Source organism: Zootoca vivipara, chromosome 3, assembly GCF_965207765.1.
Source record: "Zootoca vivipara chromosome 3, rZooViv2.hap1.1, whole genome shotgun sequence".
In the NCBI taxonomy this organism is placed as follows: Eukaryota; Metazoa; Chordata; class Lepidosauria; order Squamata; family Lacertidae; genus Zootoca; species Zootoca vivipara.
The window spans coordinates 66,635,347-66,651,791 of NC_142586.1; the positions used below are offsets into that span (position 1 = coordinate 66,635,347).

The window sequence follows — 16,445 nt, forward strand, 5'->3', positions numbered from 1 at the left end:
GGAAAGCAAGTGCTAAGACAGACATTGTGCCTACAGTTATTTATCTAACTTGTTAGCCATTTAATACAAAAGTATAAAGTTTTTAATCAACGGTTTACAAAAATTATGTAATTTTGAGGGTAATGACCGTTTGTATTGGAAAGTGCAGCTGCACATTCTACCCCAACCCTTTCCAACATATGAATAATCTTTGTGTGGGGCAGAAAGAGTATCAATTTGCTTCCTTATTCTTTTTGAGCCTGTCCTATGTGTAAGCAGCTATGCAGCAACCCTTACGGCGGGGATGTTCAGCTGCTTGAATAATTGCAAGGGGGGGGGGGTTCACAGAGTTTTGCTTTTCTTTTCTGAGAAAAGCACGTGTCCTTGCTTGTTTTCTCATCTTTTGGTCATGTTTCAAATTCAGCAGCAAACAAGACAAGTGTACACTTCCAACTGACCCATCAGTGTTACATTTAGGATGCCTTGAAAATAAGTGAATTGCTTTGAACACTTAAAATTAAAGCAAGCTCCCTATACCAACCTTCCAATATGGTCAGATTTTGAAGCCATACTCTTTAGATAGATTGGAAGGAAGCTAAAGAATACTGCTTTCATTCTTACCTGAAGAGGGTTCATGTTTGAAAGAACAACAAATCTTTTGAGATCATACTAATTTTGTCTACTTGCCCAGAATAAGTGTTGTTTCATGCTATTTATGTCTTAAGATGTTCTCGAATATCTCTTTTTTTGGGGACAGGAGTGACTATGAAGAAATGCCACTTCAGAACGGTCAAGCCATCAGAGCCAAATTCAAGGAAGAATCAGACAGCGATTAAGTTTTCATAGAAGTGACCTGCTCTATGAGAACAAAAGCAATCTTGACACTCTTCCCCCCCCCACCCCCCTAAAAATCTTTTTCCTGAGTCTATTGTTAACTGATCATAGACTTCTGTGGAAGGATTTCCTGTTTTCCCCTTTCTGTTTACAAACCAAAAACTGAAGTGGGAGAGGGGGCAGAATATAATTTTTAGGGAAGAGTTATTTTGTAAACTCAAAAGTGTACCCCGCTTTTTTGAAAACAGTTGTGATGGGATGCCTCCAGACCAGATTGTTGGGGGAGCTTGTTGTGCATTGCCACAGCTAATACTTTGATTTCCTCATAGTTTTATAACTATTTACTTGGAATGTAGTATTGAGATGCTTATTTTTTACTCCAAAATAATTTTATTTCGACATTTGCAAACTGTGTTTGCAGAGAAGGGAAGAGAGGAAATGCCCCAGCTCCCAACGTCATTCAACCCCAAACTTACTCTGATTGGAATCTGCTTGGCACTTCCAACATCTTGAGAAACCTCAATTTCTGTTTTCCCATTTCAGGGGTTGAAAGGTGGTGGGTAGGAATTGCAATTGTGATTCAGCACTGTATATGACTTGAATTAAATGAAGGAGTTTTTTCAGTTATCTGATTTTGTGATTGCGATTAAGCACACCAGTTCAGTTTCTTCTGAGACCGACATAATTCTATATAATTGTATTGGAAGAGCAAAATAATTTGAGAAAGAAGGTGTTCTAAGGCTGCTTTATCTTAAAACAACAGCCACATTCGGTGAAAATCATAGCCATGCACCTGAGTATCTTCTGCCTGTGTAAATGATGACTGGATGCTGGTTGCTATTGTTTTTTAAGAGGGAACAATATATAATTTTAACACACATTCCTTTAAATTCTGTAACTGTTGTCCCCCTCCCCCCAGATAAGGGTGTTTAAATAGTTTGGTATTTAATAACCAGTAGTATAGAAACACAAACACATTATCTGTTGGATGTGAACCTAGGTGGGCTCTTGGAGATATTTGTGTAGGAAATTCTCTTCATTTAACTGAGCACGATCCAAAATGGTGGTTGATCCATTTTGTTGAACCAACTGTATAAACCAGCAAGGTAAATTGGAGCCTTCAAATTACAGAGAAGTCTTCAGATTTCAGAGTTCTGCAATAATTGTTGGAACGTGACAGTATGTTATGACCCATGTGGAGGCCACTTGAAACAGCCTTTGTACGATGCCTGCCACATAGGCAGAAGACAATGGCTAACATGGAATGAATCATCCTCATTGCGTGCATACAATGGGACCAAGCCAATATACACATTGCAGCAATGGCGTGGTGAAGCCTCAGTGTAGTGGTTGTGATGTGTGTACTTGACTGTAGTTGGTTCAATGAAAGGTATGATCTGAGCCATTTTGGGTTCTGTTTTGCGATAGGCATTTCTTTTAGCTCATCTTCAGACACACCTAAAATGGCAGCTTTTGTGTGTTCCATTCTTACCCATGCTGGAAATGTGCACTACTGAAGTTGATACAGTTTAGCAGAATGGTGCTTCCAATCACAATTTATTGAGAAATGCCTCTTTACTCTCCCACCCTGGTAGTTTTGGTTCTGAATGGATTTATTAAAATAGTATGATGGGGAAATCATGGGTAGCCCTCCTACCTCACAGAAGCTGTCAGTATTTTCATGTGCTTTTTCAAGCCCATGTTCTTGCCTATAAATAACTCCAGTAGGTTCCTTTTGCAGAAACACTTTGTTATATCACTGACCATAACAAAAATGACCAATATGCAAGGACTGAAGACCCTTTTTGAGTTGAATGTAAAAGTTCAGTGCATTTCTGCTGGTCACACTTGAATTGCTATTTGCATCTCTTGCTTGGCAAACCTTGTCCTAACATAATTTAAGCTGCAGAAACAGTCTACAGGTGACTTGCATCTCATGTAGGGGTTGTGTTTTTGGCCATTGCGGGTATAAGCAAAATTGTGTAAAGCCCAAACCGACCCCTAGCAAGCCATTTAACAACATTTTTTTAAAAAAATCACTGCACTTAACTGGTGAGGGATGAATGTGGCTCTTAGTCTTCTGCATCCTTTCCCTTGCTGGATGCTACTGCAGACGATATGAAGACCCAGGGGAGTTGACTGGTAGCCGGAAGAAGTGCTTGGCTGTGGTTCAGATCTAGAAGTGGGTTGCCTGGGCACATCTGCTGCTGCTATTGCTAGTTTCTTTGTGAGGAGCATGGTGATTGATAGGTGCTGCTGTTGTCTCTTGGGCTCATCAAACATTTCCTTGCATGGTCTCAGAATGTCTGTATTCCCACAGATGATCTTGAGGATGCATTTCATGGAAGGGTCAGATCATATGTGTTGAAAGGTTGAGAAAATTTCTGCAGGCTCCAACTTGCTGACTCATGCTCTCTATCCTCATCCTCGCATTCTGAACTTGAGCTGACCAGTTACTCTAGCCCAGGCACCCCCAAACTTCGGCCCTCCAGATGTTTTGGACTACAATTCTCATCTTCCCAAACCACTGGTCCTGTTAGCTAGGGATCATGGGAGTTATAGGCCAAAACATCTGGAGGGCCGCAGTTTGGGGATGCCTGCTCTAGCCATTCAACAGTCAGTACCTGTTTGGCCCTCAGTTGGCTCTGCAGTCTGAGGTTTCTCCACACTCCAAACCCTTCAGTTGTCTCTAGAAACCCCTCCACAAGTCTCTCTGGCCACCTCTGATCACCCTCTGCAACCACCCCTTCTATGCCCAAACACTCTCATGAAGGCTGTTGGATCTTTTCCCCCTTGTGTACCGTTTTCTTATCCCCCCCCCCGGTGCATGCCATTTTTGCACCACTTTTTGGCAACGTGCATGATGCCGAGAGTGTGCCTGTTAAATAAGCGTCAGATGCGAGTTACCTGTAGTTACCTGCTCATTCTGCTGTTACTGTTTTCTAGTCATAGGCTGGGATAATAAGAACCTTGTGCATTAGTGGAAAGGACACTTCTCTGTGGGTATATGAGAGAGTTGGTGGGATGACGGCTTTCTCAGTATGTGCAAGGAGTTACTCTGGAAAAGGGTTAGTACTTGCAAAAAACACAGCGCTTTGAATCCTAGCCATAGACAAGTATATGGTGATTGATACCTCAAGGCTACGAATAAACTGACGAATAAACCATGGCTTAGGGCATACATATAGCCTCCCGAGGAGATCCCATTTGCTTTGCTACCCCCATCATTTTGCTGTTATTGCTGCTGCTGAACTAAGCCATGGTTTGGCTTACTGCATATTCTGACCTCTGGGTTGAACAACATGATAAGGCAAACCATGGCTTAGCTCAGCAGCAAAATGAGCAGTGACAAGCAAAGCATCTGTGATCCCCATTCTGGGAGTTTGTTGGTCCTAAACCACGGTTTGGCTTAATGTGACATGTGAATTTATGGCACTGTGAAGGATTTGTTCCGCTATTTTTGCAAGTAAATATCTACACTGGTATTAAAGCTATGAAAGAGTGTCATGCACTTTGCATATCAAAAGTACAAGACCTAATACCGGTATTAGTATAATCATCTAAATGTAATAGTTTGCTTTTGCTGGGTTTCTGATAAACCATTTCAGATGTTTTGTTCTGTGGCAATCAGCAAGTTAGAGTGCTAATATGTATTTAGTAAAATGTTGTTGTTTTTAACAGCAAATTAAAACCAAGGCATGGAGTATATTCTATGGATAATATCCAATGTTGGTCATACTCAGAGTAGACCCATTTGAATCAATGGATTTAAGTAACTTGTACATTGATTTCAGTGGATCTAAGTACGACTTCACGTTGTAAAACTTGGGAAACTAGATGTGTATTTTTCTTAATCTTTTATATTTCTTGATATTGACCCCTAGTAATCATGTGGAAAAATTGTACTACTTGTCTTTTGATGTATATATTCTTTTAAATTATTGTTGGCTTCTCTTCTACATTTTAAATATCTAGGGTGATATTCAATTAATGAGTCCTGACAAGTGTCAGCCCTGTGTGAGGACTTTTGCTTGCAGAACAATATGCAGGGGGACAAGGGGAGGGGGTCATTACAAAGTCTCAATGCTTGTCCATACAGAACGATCACTCAGTTTTACTTAAGTTCCCAAGTTACCTTTTCCCTTAATTCTGGAGAAAATAAATGAATTCCTGAGTTAATTTCTTAATTAAATGTCCCCGAAGTTCATTGAACTTTAGGAATTGAAGGCCACTTTTTGCTTTTGTCTGTGATCAGATCACTAATGCATTTGTCTCCACTTATCTCACTCATCTGACGAGTCCCAGGAACAAGCATCCAGCTATGTTTCCCATTGCATTTTTAGTGCCATTTGTTATTTTCTATTTGTAAAATATTTCTGCTTACATCTGAAGCTGATCAGTGTTGCTTACTGTGCGCTGCAATTGTTTGATTCATCTTAAACTAGAGCATAATACAGCCAGAATCGAGCACTTCCAAGCAGTGTTGATTTCAGTGGTGAAATTAAGCACTTACTTCAATCGCCTAAGTTGATGAGACTTGAAAGTTCTTCATTCTGGCTGCATTATACTGCTAATGTAGAGTTTCATAAACTGCCAAAAATATTTTCGTACAAAATTGTTATATTTATAATCATAACCTGCATGTCCTGGAATTTTTAATATAGTTTTAGCTATTCACCAGTTTTGATACTGAGTGGAAGCAGACATTTTACTGTCTTCATGAGGAACCTATCTTTTTTTAATGTCACATAGCAACTTGTTTAAAAAGCTCAGTGTTAAACACCCAGAACATTTAAAGTTGTCATATTGCAAACTGGGGAAAACACAAGGTAGTAGTAGAGACTATTTTCAGGTGTATTAATTGGAATTCTTTTGCACAGATATGATAATTGAGCACAGTGTGTTGTGTTTTTATTTTTTGCTAAGGGGTTCCCTATGAATAGGAGAGTCACTGGGATAGCTGTTGTTTTCCTTTTAGCAGGGCTTCATAAACTGTGCTCCACGGACCATGAGCTTCATTCAGGTAGTCTGCAGTGTGTCTGTAAAAATGCAGTTTAAAAGCATCCAGCAATGTACTACTGCACCTTACAATTGCTACAAGCAGAAAAATCATTTAGAGGTCTGCCAAGAACCTCAGCAATTTTCAAGTGGTCCATGGGGGAAAACATTTGGGAATCCCTGCCCTGCAGCCGGATGAGGAAGCTGTTAGTGAAAGTGCCTTTGGATATGGTGTTTAGTTGGCTTCCACAAGGATCAGTTGCCAAGCAACTTTGCTTCAGCTGGGCTTTTGAGTATGAGCTAGATCCCCTCATCAAATAAAATAATTGCCAGTGGACAACTGCAGCAGTAATTCTGCTACAGTGGGAGAACATCGCCCACTACAAAGCATATATTTTGTTTCGTCATGTTTTTGTTTTTTTAAAAAAATGTGTGTCCCATCTTTTTTGTTGGCAGAAGTTGCTGCTTTTGAAATGGCTTCTGTAGAGTGTGTAAAAAGGCTTGCTGATGCCCACTGTTGGTGAAAAACATCTCTAGATAAAGACAATATGAGCATTGCCCCCGCATATGGTGTAGCCTCCTTCAAAGTGCTTGTAGTTTTTGCCTATTTTGTCTTTGCCTTTGTTTAACATGGATCACTTTTGCCTTAGCAGATGTGATTGTCAGTTGCAGCGCTAACTGTTTAGGTAAATATGCAGTTTGTACACACTGGCGTTTATGGTTAAAATTTCAATGTGCCAGTAATACTAAGAGGCAGTAATGTAACTAGGACTGTGCTCAACGTTCAGACAAGATAAAGCTATAATCTTGGTATCTGAAGAAGTGTGCATGCACACGAAAGCTCATACCAATGACAAACTTAGTTGGTCTCTAAGGTGCTACTGGAAGAAAATTTTTTAATTTTGTTTTGGCTATAATCTTGTGTTTTGTATGCTGCAACCTTCAGTTTCCACCTTCAGGGAAAGTAGTCTGTAGTGTTCTCAATTTTTTAAATAGAAACTAGTGATTAAATAGAAACTAGTGGTGGGATTCCCCGCTGCTGCTTTAGGATCTTCCCACCCACCACTTTTTCTTCCTGGCTTAGTCACATAAGTGATCATATACCAGCCAGAGATAATGAAGGAGGAAGATGTCATACTGTCTCGTAGCCAATCAGATGTGGTTGTGCTATAATATCACTGAGGTTGAGGGGTGGCAAGTTTAAACAAGCAAAGATTTCTACAGATTATACAGAAAAAAGCACTGGCAAAAGGGTCACGGAAAACAATTTTTTTCTGAGTAACCTTGGCTCAGCCCTAAGTGTAAACCCAGTAGAATCATGCCAAAGAATAGGAAATCTGTGTTTATATCAAAAGAAGTTTGTTTAGCAAGGAATTTGCAGCCTGATCCTGTGCATGCTTACTCAGAAGCAAGTCTAAGTTGGTTCAATCAGACTTACTCCCACATGAGGTACAAAGCCTTACTTACAATGAGAGAATACTTCTAAATGGTGCCCAAGGCCATTACTGCATTTAAATGATGTAGTCACATCTGTTGCATTTTTAGCCATATGTTCCAATTGTGCCAGTAATTGATATGAAAAGCTCCTTATGCTACTGTACAACTGAACTCAACATTTGTAAATAGATGTAAAATGAAATAAACCTCTAGAAAATATTTTCTACCAAAACGTGGCTAGAACCTTTTCATAGTGTACGTTTACGTTAATGAAAAGTTGTAACTATAAATTTGCTTTTGGAAAGGGTATGCATGGGGTACCTTAATGTGTCATCTTCATGCTTCAGGGTAGATGCTCTTTGTAATTCTGATGGGGCACTAGCAACATTGGTGATAACTTTCCCCGAGCAGGAATTTGAGTTAGTTTACTTTCCGTAAAATACTGGGTGCAGAGATGTTTTTGGAGACTGTGCATAGTAAAATTACGTTCCAATCCAATGCATTCACAATAAAGTTTTATATAGAACCTTTGTGCCTATCTCAGTATTGTTCCTCTCCATACACAATAAATGGTGGCACGTTTATTTCCATGTGTGCATATGGAAATTCATTTGGTGGCATGTAATAGATAAGCTAAAACTGCTCTGGCTTTAGTATGGAAAAACTCTCAATTTCACTGTCTTTTCATTGACCTGAATTTGATGAAAATATAGATGCATCTGACGAAAACAAAATTGGTTGTCTATTTGGGGGGGGGGAAGTGACATCAAATGATAACACAGCTCAAAGTAATGATGTCTAACTCTAAATATCTTCATGAAGCATGGTGGACAACCAGCCATCATTCCAGGGGGACAAGCAGAAGCCCCTTGATGCTACTTGATGGAACTGTAGCAGGTACAGTACTGGAACCTCGCTTGCATGCGCACCAATCTCTGCCAAGTGCTCAAGGACAATAAATGGGGGTGCATGCCCCCTTTCTCTTTCCTGACGAAGATAATTGGCAATCTTTATTGAAGTGCATGCTGTTGAACTGCCACCAACTTTGCAACTGGATGATAGATGCCAGTCTCACCACTGCCTTTTCCCCAAAAAACTGCCCCAGTGAGAGCACTGCCAATGAGCTCGAGTTCATAAAGAAATACGTCAATTTGCCAATATGGATTTGCAGGGCCTACGTTGGCCCTGGAGTGGGTGGGGAGAGAATTGTCTTGTCCACCTGCGAACACCTGTGTGCTTGAATTTTTCAGATAAGCTTGCTATTTTAATGGAATAGCAGTATGTTTTGTTCTTAAGCTTTTAAATGCCCTGTGGTTTCAGAAATTGTGGAGCACAATAAGGCCATAAATACTGAACCATTATTTTAGTAACATGCTATTTAACATTAGTTTGTCCTACTCAGGTTTTCCCAGGGGTCGCAACTGAACAAATTATGCTTCTTTATTGTATCACACAATTGTTCTCCATCTAGTCTCAGCCAGAGGACTTTCCCAGCCCTGCCAACCCAAGAAGCACTGAATAAGTGATGCCAGGGATTGAAGCTACATGAAAAGCATGTACCTCTCCCACTGTGCTATGGTCCATTCACAAACGCTAGCGACAATCCCATGGTTGGAAACTGCAGTTCACTTTTTTGACCACATAGTTATACACAAACTGAGGCAGAGTGCAGCCATACAGTCAAGTTCGTTTCACAGTAAAACAGCTCACTCATTCTGGAGTGTTCTGAAAAATGCTTTGATAAAAAATACTGCATCCTGGCAATTCTTTGAGGTGTGTGGAATACTTATGTGGCTATTTTAAATAACATTTAGCCCAACTTGTTCCACGAGAACTTACAGTGAAGTGGATTTCTGATTGGTTTGGTACAAGTCTACCATCTCAATAAGACCAACTGTGCTTAGGCTCTCAAATGTCAGCTCACTCCTTAAGTGACAGCTTCTGTGTACTAAGACACAGGATCTCTACCCTACTTTGAGATCCCTGGGGTAGAGCCTTGGATCTTTTACATTCAAAGGATGTGCCCTGTGCTATGGCAAGCATGGATCAATGTTCTGAGGCTTCTTCCCTCTGTTTTGTGAGGTGTGCTGGTCTCCCATTTTCAGAATGGGGTAAAATAAGAAGTACTTTCTCTACAATCAATTAACTTGGGGCCCCTCCCATAGCTGCCAAGTTTTCCCTTTTCTCGCGAGGAAGCCTATTCAGCATAATGGAAAATCCCTTTAAAAAAGGGATAACTTGGCAGCTATGGCCCCTCCTAGTTATATGTTTGGTCAGGGAGCAAAGAGCCATCTAAATTGATTTTAAAAAAAAACAAACTCAATTTTACTTTAAAGATAACTCTGCACCTTGGAGCAATCAGCTGCTAGCCCCTCCATGCGTACTCATATTATACACTCCTAAAAGTTTTGGCTCCCATTAAAACTGGAGTTTCTTTATATGGGAATGTTTAAAATACCTAAAGTTGTCTAGTGTAAACAACTGGAGCGTTGGGTTTTAGGATACCAGGTAAGCCCCTAAAAGGACGACTGCTTAAGGAATAACTCTGCACCCCCATTTCTTCACAATGATCCATTAGGGCCAAGCTGTTACAGGCATGTGAGGTTAGCCTTACACTTGCTTTTGGAATGTACAGCTTTTATGAATGCTCATACACAAGTTCAGAACTTCAATAATTTAATAACAAACAAAAGCATTGTGTGAAATTAGTCTTATTCAAACCAGTTGCAATAAAGCTGAAGAAGTGCAGCATGTTTCAGGTTTTAGCACCTTGAGAAAAGAGTCCTTAAAGTGTTAAGACAGGGAGTAAATTGATATGGATAAGAGGAGATGTGTTTATGTAACAGCATAGAAATTGCTTCCCCATTTTCTCACTGGAAGAAGACAGAAGTTCTTTTAAAACAAAGTTGTTCATTGAATTCACAGTTTTAGTGGATATATGAAATGGAAGGGATGATACAAAGGCTGAAGAATTAATTCCAAGGCAATCATATTGCAAGTCCAAAGGCACTGACAATACAGTACATAGTCTTGTTCTCCCATCTCACAGTGCAGGTTCCTACAAAAAGAGAAGAAAAGTCAATCAGGATGGCCATACTATATACAGAAGAACTACATCAGATCATAAAGTTCACAGGTTTCAATTTAAAGAACACGTAGGAAAAAATCTATTGCATCTTAAGCCACACTTGCTCAGCCAACTCTGTACTACATAGGCAACGTCCCATAATTTGTAGCAGTGGAACCTAAAATTATTGAACCACATGACACCGATATTCAGTCACACTTTATTCTTTCACAGGAACCATGTATGTTTATTCACTGGTGATGATTCCCTGGTCATGATGATTCTTCCAACTAAGTATTAGGAAGAACTTTCTGACAGTAAGAGCTGTTCGACAGTGTAATGGGCTCTCTTGGAAGATGGTGGTCTCTCATTCCTTGGAGGTTTGAAAGCAGAACTTGAATAGTCATCTGTCATGGATGCTTTTTTAGCCAAGATTGCAGGAGGTTCAAAGAGATAACCCTTGGGAGCCCCTTCCAACTCTACAATCCTTCAATTTTAAAGCAGAGATGCTCTACTAGCTACCCTAAGGAAATAAGGGAATAAGGCACTTGTAACAAGGATAACCTGCCCCATGGTCACTTGTAACTTCTAGTACTATATTAGAAGTTTATTACCATAGGATAGGTGTGTGTGGATTTTTCTCTTCCAGAGTCACACAAATATCTTGTGAAACATTTCAGTGGAGAAACTAAGACAAAGTATTAAAACATTCTTGTTACCATCAGCAGAGTTATCCCAGAAGCAAGAGCTTGCAGTATGAAGTCCAGCACCATTCTTTTGCATAATCACACATGTCACTGTAAATTGAAGATAGAGTATTGTTAGAAAAAGGAATGTTTCCACTGCAGAAGCTACAGTTACATCCATATCTGTTTTTAGCCTTAAATGCCTATGTAAACATCTCTTATCGTAAATGACCTTTTAGGGTCACAGCAGTTATTAAACTAATCACCAATAGAGTTTTTGCCCCCTCACCTGCAATTTCTTCCATTTTAGAGTTAAATTTTTGATTTTACTCAAAACCATTTGTCAAAACAATAATACAATGAGCACAGAAATCTATTCGCTTACCAACATATTTGAAAGGTTTCCCCAGCTTTGTGAGATGACTCAGAATTTGCTCTACAACACTTGTAGTCCATTGATTCACTTTGCTGTGCAGATACACATTGCCACCTATTGTTCCTTCTATGGCCTGCAGACAAGGAGAGGTTCAAATCACCATCGGGCTGCTAAGGAATTCTAATTTTTTAAAAGGCATGCATTGATTTCAAAAGCTAGAATAAATATGTCAACATTTTTTCCAAGCAACACAGATCACACCAAGGACTTCAAAGAAGAAGGAATACCCAGAACACACAAATAACCACACACCTTTGCAAGAATGATTTGGGCAGGTAACCAACAATGTGGCCCCTCATATTTATTCTGAGGCTACTGCAATCCTAATTACAGTGGAGCAGACACACCTCTCTGCTAGTGGGAGACCATGTCCACTGTGAAGGCCATGCACGTAAAAAGCTCTGTGGACAGTAAGTGTACTGTTGATGTTCCTGCTGGCAGCAGTCTCCAAAACAGAGTGTTCTGGGAGTGCGGCAGGGGTGGGACTGAGGTAACCTAGGATCCAAGCAGTGTGCCAATCTCACCCCTCATGGTAAGCTGCAATGCCACCAGTGATGGTGCTCAGGTAAGCACAGGCACCTGTTACTGTCCATCTCTTTAGTGCTGTTTACAGGTAGGTAGCCGTGTTGGTCTGGATCGAAGTAAAATAAAAAAATTCCTTCAGTAGCACCTTAAAGACCAACTAAGTTTTTATTTTGGTATGAGCTTTCGTGTGCATGCACACTTCTTCAGGTATCTGAAGAAGTGTGCATGCACACGAAAGCTCATACCAAAATAAAAACTTAGTTGGTCTTTAAGGTGCTACTGAAGGAATTTTTTTCTTTAGTGCTGTGTTTGACATATTGCAAGCATGGAGGCAAGGACTGTGTTGTTTTTCGGTCTTTCCCCAGTACCCAGAAAACTTTATAAGCAACTTTATAAGCAACATTTAACGTATCACCAGAAACACATAGAGGGAGAAAGAAGTCTTTCACTTCTGAAGCTACAGAGGGAGTGACAATGAGATCTTGCAACAAGAGGTTGAACAGCCCAAATCAATACCCTCTGCAATAAATGGGTGTCTGGCTCACTCAGTCTTATCCTGTGGTTGTAGGCATAGATTTCACACTCTGTAAAGCATTAGTGCCAAGACCGAGAACAAGGGAGTAGCTGTTCATTGAATGTCACTAAGTTGTGGTCCTTTCATGCTTTTTCCTGCAGATTCTATGCTTGCAAACAATACTGTAGCAGAGTGTACTAGCATCTAATAGTCCCATTATTTTAAATTGTTTTAAATGCTGTTTTTAATGTTGTAACCTGCCTTGGGTCTTTAGGGCGAAGGGTGTGTAATAAACACAACAACAACAACAACAACAACAACAACAACAACAACAACAACACCTGCAAGGGAGGTAGGTTTTTACACAGATGAGTTCTACATACAGTACTTGATAAGTTACCAATCATATATTTGCTTAACAAAGAATGGCACGTACAACATATTTAGCTTGTGCTCCTAAGCCTTCACTAATCACCAGGAAGGTTGCCACAACAGAGGATTAGCAAACAAGACACTGGTACCCAGGTAACACATAACTAGAGTAAATTTGCTCTAAATATACTAACTACTGTATATTGATTCTATAGCTGCAAGTCACCAAAAGATTATTCCTGAAGTTGGAATCTAAGGAAATAGAACAGTCCACTCCATTTAAGCCAAGGTACATGCATTCAAGATTCATGTCACCACTGTGATTCAAGTAGATTTAACTAGCTTGCAGATTAGGCCAGAAGTCAGTTCATATTACAAGGCGAAGTCCTAAATTTGATATGCTTAATCATTTAAAAAGAGAGGTAAAAACCTTTACGAATGCAATTCTATGAGGATATCAAAATAGGACTGTTTCTTCTGTACAGGCTGGCTGGGATTAAAAGTCTGCCATAAGGCCAACGAGCCTCTACTCCTATACCCACTGCAGCTTGATACTCCCAGAAAAATCATCCCTGCAGATCAGGCGTCACCTCCAGAGTGGAATTCAACATGGCATGAGGGACTACAAAGTAAAGTTGGGTTTTTCCCCTAAGAGAGACAATCTGCATATGCCGAAATGTTTTCTATGTATTCAAGAGATTCTGCAGATTCTGGTCCTCCCTCCCACCCCTTTCACTTGTGGGAACTGCCCTGCTTTGCTGCTTTCATACTTTCATTTCACTTGCTGGAGAGGTGAAATGTTCACAAAACAGAGCCAGCGAGTTACAATCCCCTTGAAATGTTTCAAATGAAATAATATGCATCTTTATGTAATTGCACCAAATGTATACACCAATAACAAAATTATGAGCACAAAGAGACACACATATTTCAGAGAAATTGCAATGTGTGTTAAGAGGCGGTTTACATAGCTCATGTTGCCACTTTAAATGTGGGCTTACAACACAAACCTAGGCATGTCTCCTCAGAAGTACCACTGAGTTCAATAAGACCTCTTCCTAAGTAAGTGTGAGTGATTGCAGCCTTACACTTCAGTGCATTGTGTATTTTCCACAATGCAGCAGTGATATATTTATCTTTTTAAAGGGAGTTACGGGGCGCAGTGGAAATATAGCAGATGCTGTGCAATGAGGATATATTAATGGAAGATGTAGCATAAACACCATCCTACCTCTTTTATAATGTTGCTTACTTCATCCACAATAAACGCAGTCTTGCAGGGGGAAAGAAAAGAAAAGAAGCCAGAAATAACATTTAAACCAAGTGAGCAATTTGCAGTACTGACACAAATGTAGTTTTAACTAACAGGCTAGTGCGGCAAACATTAATCAGATTTGATTTATTTCCCTAAGCATCTAACACCTTGTTTCTACTTCACCAGACATAGAATCCTGCCATCGCAAAGTGTGCCAAGCAATTCCTTAACGCTTGTAACTGCAGCAAACGAACTTCTTAAGCAGTCACATAAAAGCATATGTTTAACATCCCTTCAAACACTTCTAGAATAGAGGTGGCAGGCACATATAGTGGCCAGGGAACACAAAGGCCACAACTACTCCTCTTTTAGGGGACGCGGGTGGCACTGTGGGTTAAACCACTGAGCCTAGAGCTTGCCGATCAGAAGGTCGGCGGTTCGAATCCCCGCAACGGGGTGATCATCTTGCCAGAAGCGGCTTTGTCATGCTGGCCACATGACCTGGAAGCTGTACATCCGCTCCCTCGGCCAATAGAGCGAGATGAGCGCCGCAACCCCAGAGTTGGTCACGACTGGACCTAATGGTCAGGGGTCCTTTACCTTACTCCCCTTTTACAATCTATTCATAAATATGTGTAGGCCTTTCTGGCACTCATGCATCAAGGCAACTCTTTTCTTTCCCTTTTTTCTTTTATATTTTTATCATTATATATAATAAACATTACTATAAATGAGAATAAAGGTTTTGAGGTGTCGGTGTTTTTTTGTGTTTTTTTTATTTTTTGACAATCGTGGTATATAAATTTTATGAAATACTTGTTTATGACTAGCTGAGACACGGATCTCATCTGCAGATAGAAGTGAGTACATGAGGCGCTCAGCTCACCTTTGACCATGGGCCACGTTTACTACCTGATGATGATTAGGGTTAGGACATTCATTTGAAAGAATGTTTGAGGGTCTCTTTTCTATAGCTACATAACCATGGATTTGATGGAACAGTAACCCCTGTATACCCAAAAGGAGATCGCACCACACCCCATGAAACCTGCTAGTTTTCTTCTCTCCTCCTTTAAGAGGGGAAAATTTCCTTCCTTCTTCGATTTTGCGAAGTTTCCCTTAGGACAAGAACCTGGGCCATTAGACCAGCCGGCAAGAGATTTATTAATTCGGTTCTCTGCAGGCGCACCTCCCAAAAGCGTGTAGCCGCATGCCACGAAGAGCGGCGCTTTCTGGCACAAGCCATCCCTATCGCAGGGGGAGCGGAGAGAGGCAGCACCGCCAGCAGGAAAGTTGCCCCGGGGCTTGTAAGGCAGCCCGGCGGCGGCGGCATCTTCCCTCTCACCCCAAGGGCTGGAAGCGGCGGGAGCGCCAGCAAAGCCCGGGCCGGGGCTGGCAAGGGAGGAGGGCCAAGCGACCTTCCAGGAACGGGAACGTGGCCGACAATGGGCAAAGGGGCGGAACCCCGCCATGGCCACCGCCCTCCCCACGGAGGTCCCCGCAGCAACGGAAGAAAGGGGCACGCCGTCCCTTCCCTCCACGGCCACCCGCCCAGAGGAGGAGGAGGGACGCCGCTGTCCTTAGGAACCGTTACCTCCTCTGCAGACTGAAGCTCGTCCATCTTCTTCTTCAGCAATCCAGCCTATCTTGTCCCACGCGGCGCATGCGCAACCGACTCTTCGCCGGTCGCAGACAGCAGCACTTTCTTTCTTTTCTCTCTCTCGAGCTTACGCGGCTGCGCAAGTGCGCCCCTGTGCTTTCCCAACCAATCGCCCGACGCTGGCAAATGTACCGGAAGCGTTGCTGAGCTACGCTCTCTCTTTGTTTCTCTCTCTCTCGCGCGCGCTTGCGCAATCAAAGGCAAGCGAGCGCGGTTTCCGTTGTTGTTGAATAAGAGGTGTGGAAAATGCCCCCACTCGCCGTTTCTGGGTTTTTGTGTGTGTGGTTCGCGCTGAGCTGAGGAGCTTGCGCTTTAGCGACCCTAGGGAAGGGAGGATTAGCACACATGCTTCGCTTATTTTATTTTATTTAGAATACAGGGGTGGCTCACCCTCCTCCAGAACTCCCCATCTTCCATGCTGGCTGGGCCTTGGGGTGCCTCTTAATAGCCTTTTCTGCAGGCCCAATATATCCAGCTCCTTCAGTCTCGGAATTGTAGAGTTATGAACCCAAAGGGACATCTAGTCTGACCCTCTGGAGTGCTGTCTTTGGCTCAGAGTTCCTCATCTCCAACCTTCACCCTCCTCTGGACGTGTTCTATTTTGTTAGTAACCTTAAAATGAAGGGTGCAGAAGGGAGGGCTGACCAAAGCGGAATACAGTATACTTAATTTATAGATAATT

The 16,445-nt window shown here is 41.4% G+C and overlaps 2 protein-coding genes across 6 annotated transcripts in view; one reads left to right on the forward strand and one right to left on the reverse strand.

The window, feature by feature from the left end:
* TMEM181 (transmembrane protein 181) overlaps window positions 1-7,774 on the forward strand; it is a 32,074-nt gene extending 24,300 nt beyond the window's left edge. For all 3 annotated transcript variants that reach the window (XM_035108640.3, XM_060272787.2, XM_088667340.1), the window contains exon 17: window positions 737-7,774. In XM_035108640.3, coding sequence (XP_034964531.2) covers window positions 737-815 — 79 coding nt within the window. In that variant the 3' untranslated portion in view covers window positions 816-7,774. The remainder of the gene's footprint in view (window positions 1-736) is intronic.
* A 2,133-nt stretch (window positions 7,775-9,907) lies between these two features.
* DYNLT1 (dynein light chain Tctex-type 1) lies at window positions 9,908-15,741 on the reverse strand. 3 transcript variants are annotated; one of them, XM_035108638.3, is made up of 5 exons: window positions 15,698-15,741; window positions 14,080-14,121; window positions 11,387-11,510; window positions 11,035-11,112; window positions 9,908-10,306 (listed from the first exon to the last, which is right to left on the reverse strand). In XM_035108638.3, exons 1-5 carry the CDS (start codon window positions 15,722-15,724, stop codon window positions 10,236-10,238), a joined length of 342 nt encoding a protein of 113 aa, XP_034964529.1. In that variant the 5' UTR covers window positions 15,725-15,741; the 3' UTR covers window positions 9,908-10,235. The 3 variants fall into 3 exon arrangements, with proteins under 3 accessions (XP_034964529.1, XP_088523467.1, XP_034964530.1); XM_088667341.1 differs by lacking the exon at window positions 15,698-15,741 and adding an exon at window positions 15,293-15,540; XM_035108639.3 differs by lacking the exon at window positions 14,080-14,121.
* Between the last annotated feature and the right edge of the window lie 704 nt (window positions 15,742-16,445).